At 39.0% G+C, this 13,360-nt stretch overlaps 1 protein-coding gene across 1 annotated transcript in view; it reads right to left on the bottom strand.

Annotated features, from left to right (window-relative positions):
• Positions 1 to 157: 157 nt before the first annotated feature.
• The window catches only part of MFSD14A (major facilitator superfamily domain containing 14A), a 43,851-nt gene continuing 30,648 nt past the window's right edge, over positions 158 to 13,360 (bottom strand). Inside the window, exons 9-12 of the mRNA XM_003784120.3 lie at positions 6,740 to 6,852; positions 3,745 to 3,842; positions 2,581 to 2,744; positions 158 to 1,544 (exon numbers count right to left, since the gene is read on the bottom strand). Of these exons, the coding sequence (XP_003784168.1) occupies positions 1,338 to 1,544; positions 2,581 to 2,744; positions 3,745 to 3,842; positions 6,740 to 6,852 (582 nt within the window). The 3' untranslated portion in view covers positions 158 to 1,337. The remainder of the gene's footprint in view (positions 1,545 to 2,580; positions 2,745 to 3,744; positions 3,843 to 6,739; positions 6,853 to 13,360) is intronic.

Raw genomic sequence — 13,360 nt, forward strand, 5'->3', positions numbered from 1 at the left:
TTCCTCTTATCTTCCTATAAGAGTATTTTTTAGTGAGGGAGAAGAATTGGATTCAAAGAGAGAAGCGATAAACCTTTGTTTTGTCACTGTAAAAACAAATGCTGATTGGTAACAAAGCCAAAACAGGCCCTGTTGGGATTCACAGATCAAGACTTTAAAAAAAAAAATCATTAAAATATTTAATTTTATTAATTGAATATTTACATTTCTTTTAAGACCTTATTTAACCATAGTGAGTGTTCCAAATTTAAAAAGCATTAAGCAATAACCACACACAAGATGAAAACAGTGTAAACTATACAATACTTTATGTACAATTTTTACAAAGTAACACTTTTTTAAATAATATAACTGGACACAAAAATATACACTTTAGAGAAATTCACATCAGTAATTGTATAAAGCTCTCCTCTAGGGTCCTGAAAATTTAGGACAAACATTAGCTCTGTAAATAAAGTGTTACTGTGACAGTCCTGAAAGGCCACTATATATATTTATCTACATATAGATATCACATTGACATTTTCAAGGCTACCAGCTTTACTATATAATTTTTAGAATATGTATTCAAGTGTTGAGGTTCTTATGATTATGCAAACATTAAAAGAATAGTGGTATAAGAAGTATCTGGGGAACAAATTTGAGCCGACATTTAGGTTTATGGGCTCTGAACACCCCAATTGAAATTCTAAACGGCTGATACTTTTTCACTTCAAAAAACGGTCGTGAATAATGTTTAAAATAAAATTACTGCAAACAAGCTTGAAACATGATTCAGATTTAGTACAATTTTCTTAGGAGTTTTTTTTTTTTAATGCAAACAATTCATTTACCATTTCTTTTATTTTTGTGCATCTGCATTAAGGCTTTGAATTATTTGACCCAAGATTTTATAATATTAAAATCTGACTCAGGATTTTACAATGTTAAAACAAACAAGTCCACAACCATACTACCTACTGTCTCACTGAGGGTCAGCATAAATAGAGTTAAAGCTCAACACCTTAAGGAAATGGTAGCAGAGACATTTGCTAATATCTAAGAAGTTACATATATAGTTTTTAATTAAAGGATGTATAATAAAACAAACAGCTTAGTGGCAAGAAACTGGTGCTAATAAACAAAAGGTTTCTTTTCAAAAGAAATTGTAACATCTTTGGAAAACTGTCCGGTTCACTCTTTAGTTTCCCACCTTCTTTAGTTCCCGCGGAGTTCATACAGATACATTTCTTAAGACAATCTTAAGTACACTGTGGATGGAAATGGAATGTACATCCGGGACTAGAGGTGAAAACTAAGACCTGGGTGCTGATAGAAAAATCTTCCTGATTTCGTCGTCACACGTTTGTGTCCTGGAGTAAAGGTTCTTTGGCCTCTCCTGGCGCTTGTGTACTGTGAGGATGGCTGTGACTGCCACAGTGCTTTCTCCAACTGCTGGACCTTAAACTTAAATTGGTATGTTCTGGAATAAACAAGGCAACAAGCAGAGCCAGCAGTACCGAACAGGCTCCAAATAGGAAAGGGGGACCAGGGATGATGGAATTCTGAGGAAAAATAAAATAATTAGGATTTTTACACAAAAATGTTTATTCATAAGAAGAAACTGCTTATCTTTTAGTAATAACTGATTACTGTGAATTACAAGCCTAAAGGGACATTATGATACTCTCAACATAACATTCTGAGGGTAACACCTGGCGAAACAGCCTATTAAAACACATATTGTCACTTTTCAGCACTAAATCTGAACAAAGACAAAAGCTTTCACTTAGTCCCAGAGGGAAATATTTATAGGAAGAACTGAAAAGTAAAATCAAGTAGCGTACAATATTGGCTACAATAACATAATCAATATAATCTTCTTTGTTTCAAAAAGGTAATTAAGTGATTGAAGGTGAGGAAAAAACAGGTTTACCATGAAAAGAAACAGACCTTTGTTTGAACTCAAAATTATGTTTGTTTATTCTTAGCAAAAACTTGCCCTACCAGTTTTACTTGTGGGTAGCCCACAAACAAACGCTGTGTTTTTGTTTTTTTTTTTTTAATTTAAAAGTAGTCTTAGCTGGTTGGAAGATGAGTGTGGAACTCTGTTAAATAAGCCAGCAAAACAATGACCTGTTTGTATTGGTAAAAATGATCAATGTTGTCTGGCATTAATATTTTCACTTGTAAGGAGGGAATTTGAGCAAACAAACAAGTGTTTGAACAAAGATACTGCCAGCACATAACTGACTTTTCATACAGAACAAGCTTAATATAGGGAACTGTACCATTACAAAAGTCTCAGATAAAAGATAAGCAGGGTTATAGAGAAATGGCTCTTACACATGCCATTAGGTGGTTTCCCAAACTAGATATTTTAAATAATTTTTCCTTCTTAAGGGAGAAAAGAAGCCAATTTCACGTATAGCCCATTTCATGAAGGCATATGGGAGAATACAGTCCCTTACTTTGGTTTTTTAAATGTTTTATTCAGTCTATAATATTAATAAGAATCTCACATAAAAGTTTTTGGGATGAGAAAAATCATCTTTTAATCCAGCCAAACTATACGTTTTTGTCACGTGAATGGACAATTACCTGTTCAAAGTGGTGCTGCGGGCTTGTGTTTGTTCCCAGGTCTGTTCCTGTTATTGGCAGTTCTTTAAGTTCTACATGGAATATGTAGAAGATGAATCCATAGAGGGCTGGTCCCAGACCATTGCATAATCCTCGAATTCCTGTTATCATTCCTTGAACAACCCCTAAATCATTTAAACAAATGAACACTTAGTAAACTACCTATTTTTTTCCATACCCTAGAACAAGCACAAATATGAAATCATTTGATCTAAAACGAAGGCATTTATCAGACACTAGTAATTTACAGAAGTTCTATTAAAAACTTAGGAGCCATCGGCTTTACGAAGTGTAGTAAGCTGCCCAGGCACATGTGAGCTCAAAGGTCTGACACAGAAACAAGTGAGCAAAAGCACTTGACTTCCCTAGAGACAGCCTTCAAAACGTCCCTAGTTAAAAAGGAGTCATGAGTACCCGTGTACAAACGTTAAAAGCTACTACAGCCCACTTTTAGTCAAATATAAACCCTTTTTATAGAATTAGTTTGATTTTTGTTTATGCTATTTGCTTTGACCATAGCCTTGCCTTCCTCATTTATCAACCACACTGCCACTCTTTTGCAACACCTTTTTTTCCCCTTAAGACTAGATAAAAAATATCCTTTTCAAAGAATCATTCCTCATCTTAACAATTAATGTGGTGGCACAAGACAATAAAGATATATTTGCTATGTTATAAATCTTTAGATAACTAAAACCAGAAGATTCTACAAAAAATTAGAGATGGTGGATCTTGCTATGTTGCCCAGGCTGGTCTCGAACTCTTGGGCTCAAGCATTATTCCTCAGTTTCCCAAGTAGCTGGGACTACACGCATGCACCACCACTCCTGGGTAAAACCGTAAGATTTTAATAAAAAGCCTATGAATGTATCAGAAGTTATCTAACAATACAGCAAACACTCAATAAATTAACGTTGATGATGTAAAGTGGCCAACCTTCACCACTAAATTTTCTAACAAAAGAACTGGGGCCACATATTCAGAGTGAGGGGCAAGGGAATCTATTTCTACCTAAGGATCTGCTTTTTCTGTAAGATACTTACATTTCGGCACTTAGGAAATAGAGAACATAGGGTTAGAACGTTCTGTGCTTCTAAATAATTGTCACTGGTTCCACCGACTCACCCTGTTGGTCAGCATCGGCAGTCCGTGAGACGAGTGCGCTGACAGCTGGGAAGGTGATGCTGGACATGGCTGCTACTGCTCCAGCTGCCCACATCATCCTGCAACGGAGCAGCAAGCAAAGGTCACGAAATTCTTCTTCACTGTCTCTGCAAACTACAGACTTAAACACAGCCAGCTCTCACTGTGAACTGGCTGGGGTACAGGAAAAGGGGATCTGTACATACTCTGCTCCTTTCCTAGTCGGTAACTCTGGGCAAGTTACTTAGTCTAACCCCAAACAGAAACCACCACCTATTCACGAGAGTGGCGTGAGATTTTAATATAAAACTAGGATATCATGTTCCAAACTACCAAACGTGTTGGGCTTTACTTCTTCGGGAAGTCCAGAGATCATGAGGTGTGAACTTGCCACTGCGCTTACGTTGGCAGCACTGAACAAGAACTTGGTGAGGTTTCTTCACCTCAGTTTATCAGTGTCTCACGGCTGTGTTCATGTCAGCGTGTGTTTAGGGTCTTGCTGAGTGGCGTTCATTTATTTCTGCGTGTTTTTGTGTGCTATCACAGTATTGGTGCTTGAATTAGAGCAATGAGCAAACATCCGTAAATTCCTTGTTAAACTTGGCAAGAGTGGAAGTGAAATCAGCGACACGTTAGTCCCAGTTTATGGGAACAATGCCGTGAAGAAAACAGCAGTGTACAAAAGGATGAAAAGTTTTTCTCAGGAGAGAAAAAATACACTGATGAAGAGAGGTCAGGGTAGCTAGTAATGAACAGAACTAACAAAAACATCGCTAAAATTCGTTGAACTGTGTGTCAAAATCATTGACTAACTCTGAAAAGCACGGCAGACCAAGTAAACATCAACAGAGAAACAGGAAAGTCTTAACTGAATGTCTTGGCCACCGACTCGTGGTTCTCTCATCAGGACAATGCATCAGCTCACACAGCACTGTCTGTGAGGGAGTTTTTAGCCAGTGAACAAAAAACTATTGGAGCACCCACCTTACTCACCAGACCTGGCCCTCAAAGACTTTTTGTTTACCCAAAGATAAGGGAAATACTGAAAGGAAGACATTTTGATGACATTCAGGACATCAAGGGTAAATACCACAGCTTTGATGGCCATTCCAGAAAGAGTTCCAAAATTGCTTTAAAGGGTGGACTAGGTGCTGGTGTTGGTGCATAGGGGAGCACTTCAGAGGTGACCGTGGCGATACTCAGCATGAGTTAGTGAACCTAATTGTATGACCTGCTGTGTTGAAGATAATGTACAGTACAGATAAAGAAACCTCATCAAGTATCTCCAAAGATGAAACCAGTAAGTCTCCCAGAAAGGCTGCTATGGACTTGTTATTCAGTGTGAAGCTATCGCTGATTTGATCTAATTTCTAAATTGTAGATAGTAACTTGTATGCTCCTGGGCTTGATGTTTAAAAGAAATGTTTTAGGTGTGCATGTGGAGAGAAAGGAACACTTTTACACTGCTGGTGGGACTGCAAACTAATGCAACCTTTTTGGGAGGAAGTATGGAGAACCTTCAAAGAACTCAAGCTAGACCTCCCATTTGATCCTGCAATCCCATTACTGGGCATCTACACAGAAGGAAAAAAATCCTTTTACCATAAGGACACTTGCACTAGGCTGCTTATCACAGTTCAATTTACAATCGACAAAATGTGGAAACAGCCTAAATGCCCCCCCAACACAGGAATGGATTAACAAGCTGTGGTATATGTATACCATGGAATACTACTCAGCCTTTATAAAAAATGGAGACTTTACACCCTTTGTATTAACCTGGATGGAAGTGGAACACATTATACTTAGTAAAGCATCACAAGAATGGAGAAGTGTGAATCCTATGTACTCAATTTTGATATAAGGACAGTTGATGACCTAGTACACAGTGGGGGTGGGGGAAGGGAAGAGCAGAGAGAGAGAGAAGGAGGAAGGGGGCTGGGGAAAGGAAGAGCAGAGAGAGAGAAGGTGGGAGGGGCGTGAGGGTCCTGGTGTGTGACACATCTTTTGGGGGCAAGACACAAGAAGAAGTTTACCTAACAAATGCAATCAACGTAACCTGTTTTCTTGTACCCTCAATGAATCCACACAATAGAAAAAATTAAAAGAAAAAAAAAAAGGAAATGTTTTAGAAGATTTAAATTGTGAGCACCTTTCTGTAAAAGCTAGACTAGAAAGAAAATCATCCATCAAAACCCACACCTGATGCTTATGCACGTCCAAGTCCAAACACAGATGACGGGGTCGCGTGTTCGAAACATCTGTGCAAACAGTGGAGTTCAATCCGTAATACTTAAGCACAAGTATGTGGGCAGCCTCAAGTCAGCATTACTCTTACCATTAGCTGCCTGCAAGAAACCAGACTGGCAAGAAAAGCTGAGATGGAGCATGAAGCTGGGACCAAAATAGCTGGGCTTTTGTCCCTTCTGTTTTGCAGTCAGTAATGATCACTGGTGTTATATAACTCTTTTTTTCTAATTAGAAAACAAATGTAAATAATACTAACTTTCAGGGCCTTGTTGCTATGGGATTACATACTTTTTCCTAGTGACAAACTGATCTAGATTAAATGTTTGTTAGAGAGTCAAAAGCTCTATAATCTCATGCAGAAATTCAGCCTGTCACTTAGCTATAAAAGGTCACCTTTCTACCCTTAAGACATTCTAGGATATATAAATATACAAGTGGGAGATTATAGCAAGAGACGACTTAAGTCTATTCCACCAGTATGCTGTAAACATTTTTAAAGATCATTAGATTATTTTCAAAAGAAGTTCAAAGTACAGTAAGTATATTCTTTACTCCTGTTTTTGATGAATGTAATTTAAGTGTGCTGTGGAAGTTTCTAATTATAGGTTCAAGAGTATTGTGAGATAAAAAGGTTGAAAAACACTGGTCTATGCCCTAGGTAAAGCAAAGAAAAACAAAAAGATTAATGCCAAAATAAGAAAACTGATATTAAGATATTTATACTTACCAAGGTTCTGAACCAAAGCCATACCATGCCAGCTGTAATATCTGAAATCCCAGACCCAGTAAAATGGTGTTCTTATTTCCAATTGACCTCATAAGTAAACTCAAGACTATTGTCTGGAAAAAAGAAAACAAACCCAAAATGGTTTATCAGAATAAAAAGAAAATATTTGGTAACTTTTTAAAATTTCTAATACAAAAAGCTGATTATTACCACTTTTCTACAATTTAACTTTTAACAACAATTGCCTCAATGTGTCTGAGATCATTGGTCCAGGTGATATATAAGCAGATGAAAGAAAGGTCTCCCTGCTGATACAGATCCAGACTGAGAAAGAAAACTGAAGATAAAACTTTTCTAATTCAGTACATTTCTACCAGGACCACTTAAACCAGAAGTTGAAAATGGTAGTCACAAGGTTCTAACTCATGATTTGGAGATCCCTATCATTTAACAGCTTTAAAGAAGTTTTTAGGTCTGAGTTACTCCAAAATGCTTATCCCCCCACCCATGAAGAAAAACTGGAGTAGTACAAGGATAACCCAGATATTATTTACCTAATTAATCTACTGTTGAAATCATGAAGCTTTTATAAATAGTAAATCAATTTAATAAGTATGATTTGGCAGACAGATGACAGAATCAATAAGAGTACGGACTTTGAAAAACAGCCTGGATCATAACCTTGGCTCTGTGTGGCCTGGGCAAGTCACTTCACTCTGAGCCTCACTTTTAGGATAATACCACCTATTCAAAAACCTTGTCATGTGAATTAAATGATATATATAAACTGCTTACTTACCATTGGGTCTAACACATAGTAAGCATTTAATAAAACAAAGTGCATAGGTTTTCTTGTGAGAAATTCAGCAATGGTTTGAGGACATTAGATAATATTTTTTGCTATTCTAAATAAAGTTTTAAAATATACTATATAAGAAAATGTATAAGGCCAGGTGTGGTGGCTCATGCTTATAAATCCTAGCACTCTGAGAGGCTGAGGCAAGTGGATTGTCTAAGCTCAAGAGTTGGAGACTAGCCAATTTAGCAGGAGCAAGACCCTGTCTCTACTAAAAATAGAAACATTAGCCAGGCATAGTGGCAGGCACTGGTAGTCCCAGCTACTCAGGAGGCTGAGGCAAGGGGACTGCTTGAGCCTAAGCGTTTGAGGTTGTTGTGGGCTATGACACCACAGCACTTTACCTAGGGTGACAGAGTGAGGCTTTGTCTCAAAAAAAAAAAAAAAAAAAAAGAAAAGAAAAGAAAAGAAAAATCGGCTGGGTGTTGTGGCACCCTCCTGTAGTCCCAGCTTCTTGGGAGGATGAGGCAGGAGGACTGCTTGACCCTAGAGTCTGAGGTTGCAGTGAGCTATATACAATGATACCACTGCTCTCGACCTGGGGTGACAGGGCAAGTCTATGTCTTGGCGGAAAAATAAAGGTTGCAAATTAGTCTCCAGATAGTAGAAAAAGAAGTAACTTAAAAAATCACTACTTTATGACAGCTGATATTCTAAAATTCAATTATGAAATACAGTAAGTTTAGAATTCTTTAAACTGAGACAGTCTTAATGATCACAAATTTGCTGGTAAAAAGCAAATGAAGATTCTTTTCAGGATTTTTGAATTATGACTCATAGCTGTCTTCTTTAATACTTTTCACTTAAATCATGTGAGTAACAGATTGCGCTCTTTAAGACGTGCCTCCCTTGTAGAATTACACACTTTGGCAGCCACAGCCTCAGAGTGAACTCACCCAGAGCCGGCAGTTAACCAAACACAACCTTCAACTGAAAGAAACATTTGGCTACCCTTTCACTATTAAGCCGGTATTTTCTATTCTGACAAGTATGCAGAATTCTGAAAGTATACACTTTCAATTTTTATTGCCCCCAATCAAATGTAACCTGTATGATCTTGTAATTTCCTTCTAAAGTAGTAAATTTATCTTCCATGGCTTGTGGGTGAGGGCTGTGGCCAATATTATAAAAAACAACCTAAAGATTAGAAATGATTAGGATTTTAGTATCTTTTGATTTTATTTGTAGATTATCAGACTGGCTTCAATTAATTATGAAGAAGAAAACTGTCCCCAAAGTTCTGTGGCATCAAATTGCCTGGGAAGGACAAAGAACTATATGCAAAGTTAAATAACTTTTGAGAAATTACTTTCAAGAAAAATCCTTAAATGTAGCAGTTTCATCTAAAAAGCTTGTGATTCCCTTTTATGGTACTAGGAACTCAGAGAGCAGACATTTGTTGCTAAATGCAACCTAAGGGGAAGGAGCAGTGTTAAATAGACATTTCATCCACGATGAAATACCTGCCACTTTAGTCAGGAGACAAGGAGAGAAGAACCCTGAGCAGCAAGGCCCAGGTCGTGGGAGAGGATGAACTGGCCACGCGTCCTTTCAGGCACGCCGGTCAAAGGAAGCTGACACTTCTCAAGCATAGATCATGAGTATTACCAAAGATGCTCATAAAATGCACTCAACTCATACCCTTCATCCAACCCAGTGAGCCAGTAAGTACTCACTTCTAGAAATTGGTATCCTTCCTTTTGTAAGAAGTTATTCTCAAAGAATAAATCCTAATTCAATAAAAATGGCTCAGAGAGAGTAAGCTCCATTTCCATCTTACAGATGTGGTAACTGAGAAAAACTGTGAATATATTTACTTAAGGCTCTGAGATGAATCATTAAAATTGGAAATGGAATTACCAATCCCCGCTTCCCGTGTCCTCCATACAGAATTAATGCAGCAGACCTGCTCTGTGACCCTCCTCTTAAGCCCTAAAGGACAGTGATACTTAATCACATGACATTCTACCTGGAAAACACTGATTTTCTTCTTGAGAGTGGGGACTTTTACTTACTTTTGTATCCCCAGCACCTACTAAGTTCTTAAGTGTTTATGGAAAACATGCATGATTTTTAATGTCACAATATTCTCAACTCAATAATGGAATAAATTACTTAATACAGTGTACCAGACAGAAAAAAAATTGGCTTCCCTTATTTAATATAATTTTCATTTTTAAGATAAGAGGACTGGGTCCCAAAGGTTAAATGACTTAACCAAGATGACAGAGCTGATTAACAGTTACCCTGATATCACAGTTTGGTCAGTGTGCCAATAAATATTTGACAAATTCCTACTAAGTCCAAATAGGTTTGAGGACACAATGGTAAAAAAGTCGAAGTCCTGGTCAGCACATGGGCTACTTTCTAGGGGAGGAAAGACAGCCATGAATATGCTTATCTCACAAGTAGGATGCTTCCAGAGACACTGCTTGAATCAGGATCCAGGCAAGGCTTTTCTTTTTATTTCCTTTTTTTTTTTTTTTGAGACAAAGTAGCCCAGTACAGAGTGCAGTAGTGTCATCATAGCTCGCTGCAACCTCACACTCCTGGGCTTGAGTGATTCTCCTGCCTCAGCCTTCTGAGTAGCCAGGACTCTACGCTTGCACCACCACACCTGGCTAATTGTTTGCAGAGGTGGGGGATGGCTCTTGTTACGTTGCTAGAGTTGGTCTCAAACTCTGTGCTGCCTCAACCACTGAAAGAAAGTGCTGGGATTATAGGCGTGAGATACTATGCCTGTCCAGAAAAGAGACATGATTAAATTTCCATTTTATAAAAATTACTCTGCCCAGTGGAGAATGAAACTCTTAAGAGGGCAAAAATGAAGTGGAGACCAGAGGAAAGCCACTGCAGTGGCTCAGACTGGGTTCCTGGGAATGAAGAGCGTTGAGAAATGCTCTGATTCAGGAAATACTGTGAAACCTTTGTAGCTGACCACCTCTACACTGCCCCCCTTAGGCTGACCTAATTTTCACAGACCAGACATACACCACACTTGGTAGGCCTAGCTTCTTATGTTGACCAGACTGTGACAGTCCCTTGGGTGGTCAATTTATAGAAGTTCAGAAGTATCATTTGATTGACTGGGTGTGGGCTAAAGAGAAAGAAAGGAATCATGAATGATGCTGAGGTTTCTGGCTCAAATAATCAGAAGGAGAACAAGAGCACTGGGGGGATGGAATCCAGATGTTAGTTGTGGCCATGTTAAAACTGAGCTATCGGCTCGGCGCCTATAGCTCAACCGGCTAAGGCGCCAGCCACATACACCTAAGGTGGCGGGTTTGAATCCCCAGCCCGGACCCGCCAAACAACAATGATGGCTACAACCAAAAAATAGCCGGGCGTTGTGGCGGGCGCCTATGTTTCCAGCTACTTGGGAGGCGGAGGCAGGAGACTCGCTTGAGCCCAGGAGTTGGAGGTTGCTGTGAGCTGTAATGCCACGGCACTCTACCCAGGGGGACAGCTTGAGGCTCTGTCTCCAAAAAAAAAAAAAACAAACTGAGCTATCAACCCCATGTGTCACATAGGAAGTTAGGAATTGGCCTGGGGGCACACAGAGGTCTTTATATGTGAGAATACTAAGGGGAAAAATGTGGAGACCTAACTATATCCATGTCCTTGGTGTTAACATTTATTTAGTGAAAGGGTTAGGAACTCACATTCCTAGGGCCAGCAAGTAATGAGGCCTATAGCAAACCATGGAGAAAAGGCCCCATGGGACAGCAGCTACCTGGCTCCCACTAGAAGGGGGCCCTGTCCAGTGTTATCACATCTAATCATTTTGCAGGAGAAGCTATATATCCATAATTTCATCTAACACTTCCCCAAATTAAATGTTACTACTAATTTTTAAGACTTTTAAAACACTACGTAAAAAACCAGTGACCTTTAATTTATCACCTGCTGGGTTAAAGGCGATGTAGGGTGCTAGAGGGACAGACATGAGTATGACACCTGACCTCAAAGTCTACTCAGAAGTCCACTAGAGCTCAGAAACTACTGGGGTATAAAGATCAGAAAGAAACACAGAAAGGATCTATACTATGCTGGATTCTGTACAATGACAGAGATATGCCCAAGTTAGTATGGGAAGCCAGAAAACCCATACTTAGGGTAGAGAAAAGTGAGACAGAAAATACAACAGGAACAAAGGCCCAAGGGTAAGTAAGAAATAAACAAACAGAGGCACAAATGGGGAGCTATTAGCAGCTCTGCGCTGCTGGGAAAGAGAGAGAAAGACACTGGTCTTTCAGTGCTTGAGAGGTCACGGAGGGACAAGTCATTCTCAATTGTGAACTGCTGCATAAATGACAATACAAGATCCTTCTACTTTTGGGTCTATATAGGTAATATTTTAGTAGTTTAGCTCTAACAACATAAAAATGTAGTTTATCAATTTTTAAATGCACAGTATACACATCTATTCACCTGGTTTTAAAGTCCAACTCGTTTTTTCACTGTTATCAATTTCATCTCAAGCACTTCGGTGCTTCCAGGTAGGCACCAAAAGCTAAATGGTTCCTCAAGGACCTTATCCCTAGTGGACAGTGTGGCTGTGCTGGGGCCCCAGCTCCTCTGCTGAGGTGCTGCCTGCTCCCGCCCAGTCTGCCTGCCTTCAGGACTCTACTGCTGCAGTCATCTTTCCTATAAAACCTAACCCTAGTGCCAGCAAGTAATGAGGCCTATAGCAAACCACAGAGAAAAGGCCCCACGGGACAGCAGCTCCTGGGCTCCCACTAGAAGGGGGTCCCATACAGTGTTACACATCTAATCATTTGGGAGGAGAAGCTATATATCCATAATTGCATATAACATTTCCCAAAATCTAAATGTTACTACTAATTTTTAAGACTTTTAAAACCAATAACCACCACAACTGAAGTTTATCAGTAAACTTCAGTGACCAATCAACCACACCCCACGCCTCTACTCACACATCTGCCCCACCCAATTTTGCACTCTGAGACTTGTTTCCATCTTTTATACTTGTGCCAGGTGCCATCTCCTGAGCAAAGGAAAATGACCCCTATAGCACCTTCACCCCATCAGTCAGCAGTGTCACTGCACAAATTTATTAAGTGCCTACAGTTCCTGTGATCAGTTAAATATGAAATAGAACTAAGACTTTATAGCTATCAATCCTTTGTGTCATTATAGTAAATGTTAGTTTGTTCTCATCACCTACATTTTAAAATGTTAGCTAATTAATCTCAGCAATATGTGGAAAAGAAAATTAAGACCAGGCTAGGTGCAGGTGGCTCATGCCTGTAATCCGAGCACTCTGGGAGGATTTCTTGATGTCAGGAGTTTGAGGCCAGCCTGAGCCAAGAACAAGATGCCTTCTCTACTAAAAACAGAAAAATTAGCTGGGCATTATGATGAGTGCCTGTAGCCCCAGCTACTCAGGGGGCTGAGGTAGGAGGATCCCTTGAGCCTAAGAGTTTGAGGGTGCTGTGAACTAAGCTGACGCCACTGCACTCTACCCAGAGCAACAGAGTGAAACTCTATCTCAAAAAAAAAAAAAAAAAAAAAGAAAGAAAGAAAATCAAAGCAAAGCGGGGTTTAATCCTAGGATTGTAAGGTCAGGTTAACCTTTGGTAATTCATCATGTTCTACACTTACTATTTGTACATTTTTATTTGCAGTATACTTCAAAAAGATGCTAATTTGAAAAATTTTATATATAAGCTACAATATATTTTCCTCCAAAGTTGAAAAGCATTTATCTGATGGCTAGGAATGAGAATCTGAATGCATTTAGT

The sequence above is a fragment of the Otolemur garnettii genome, unplaced genomic scaffold, assembly GCF_000181295.1.
Source record: "Otolemur garnettii isolate 467f Iridium unplaced genomic scaffold, OtoGar3 scaffold00010, whole genome shotgun sequence".
In the NCBI taxonomy this organism is placed as follows: Eukaryota; Metazoa; Chordata; class Mammalia; order Primates; family Galagidae; genus Otolemur; species Otolemur garnettii.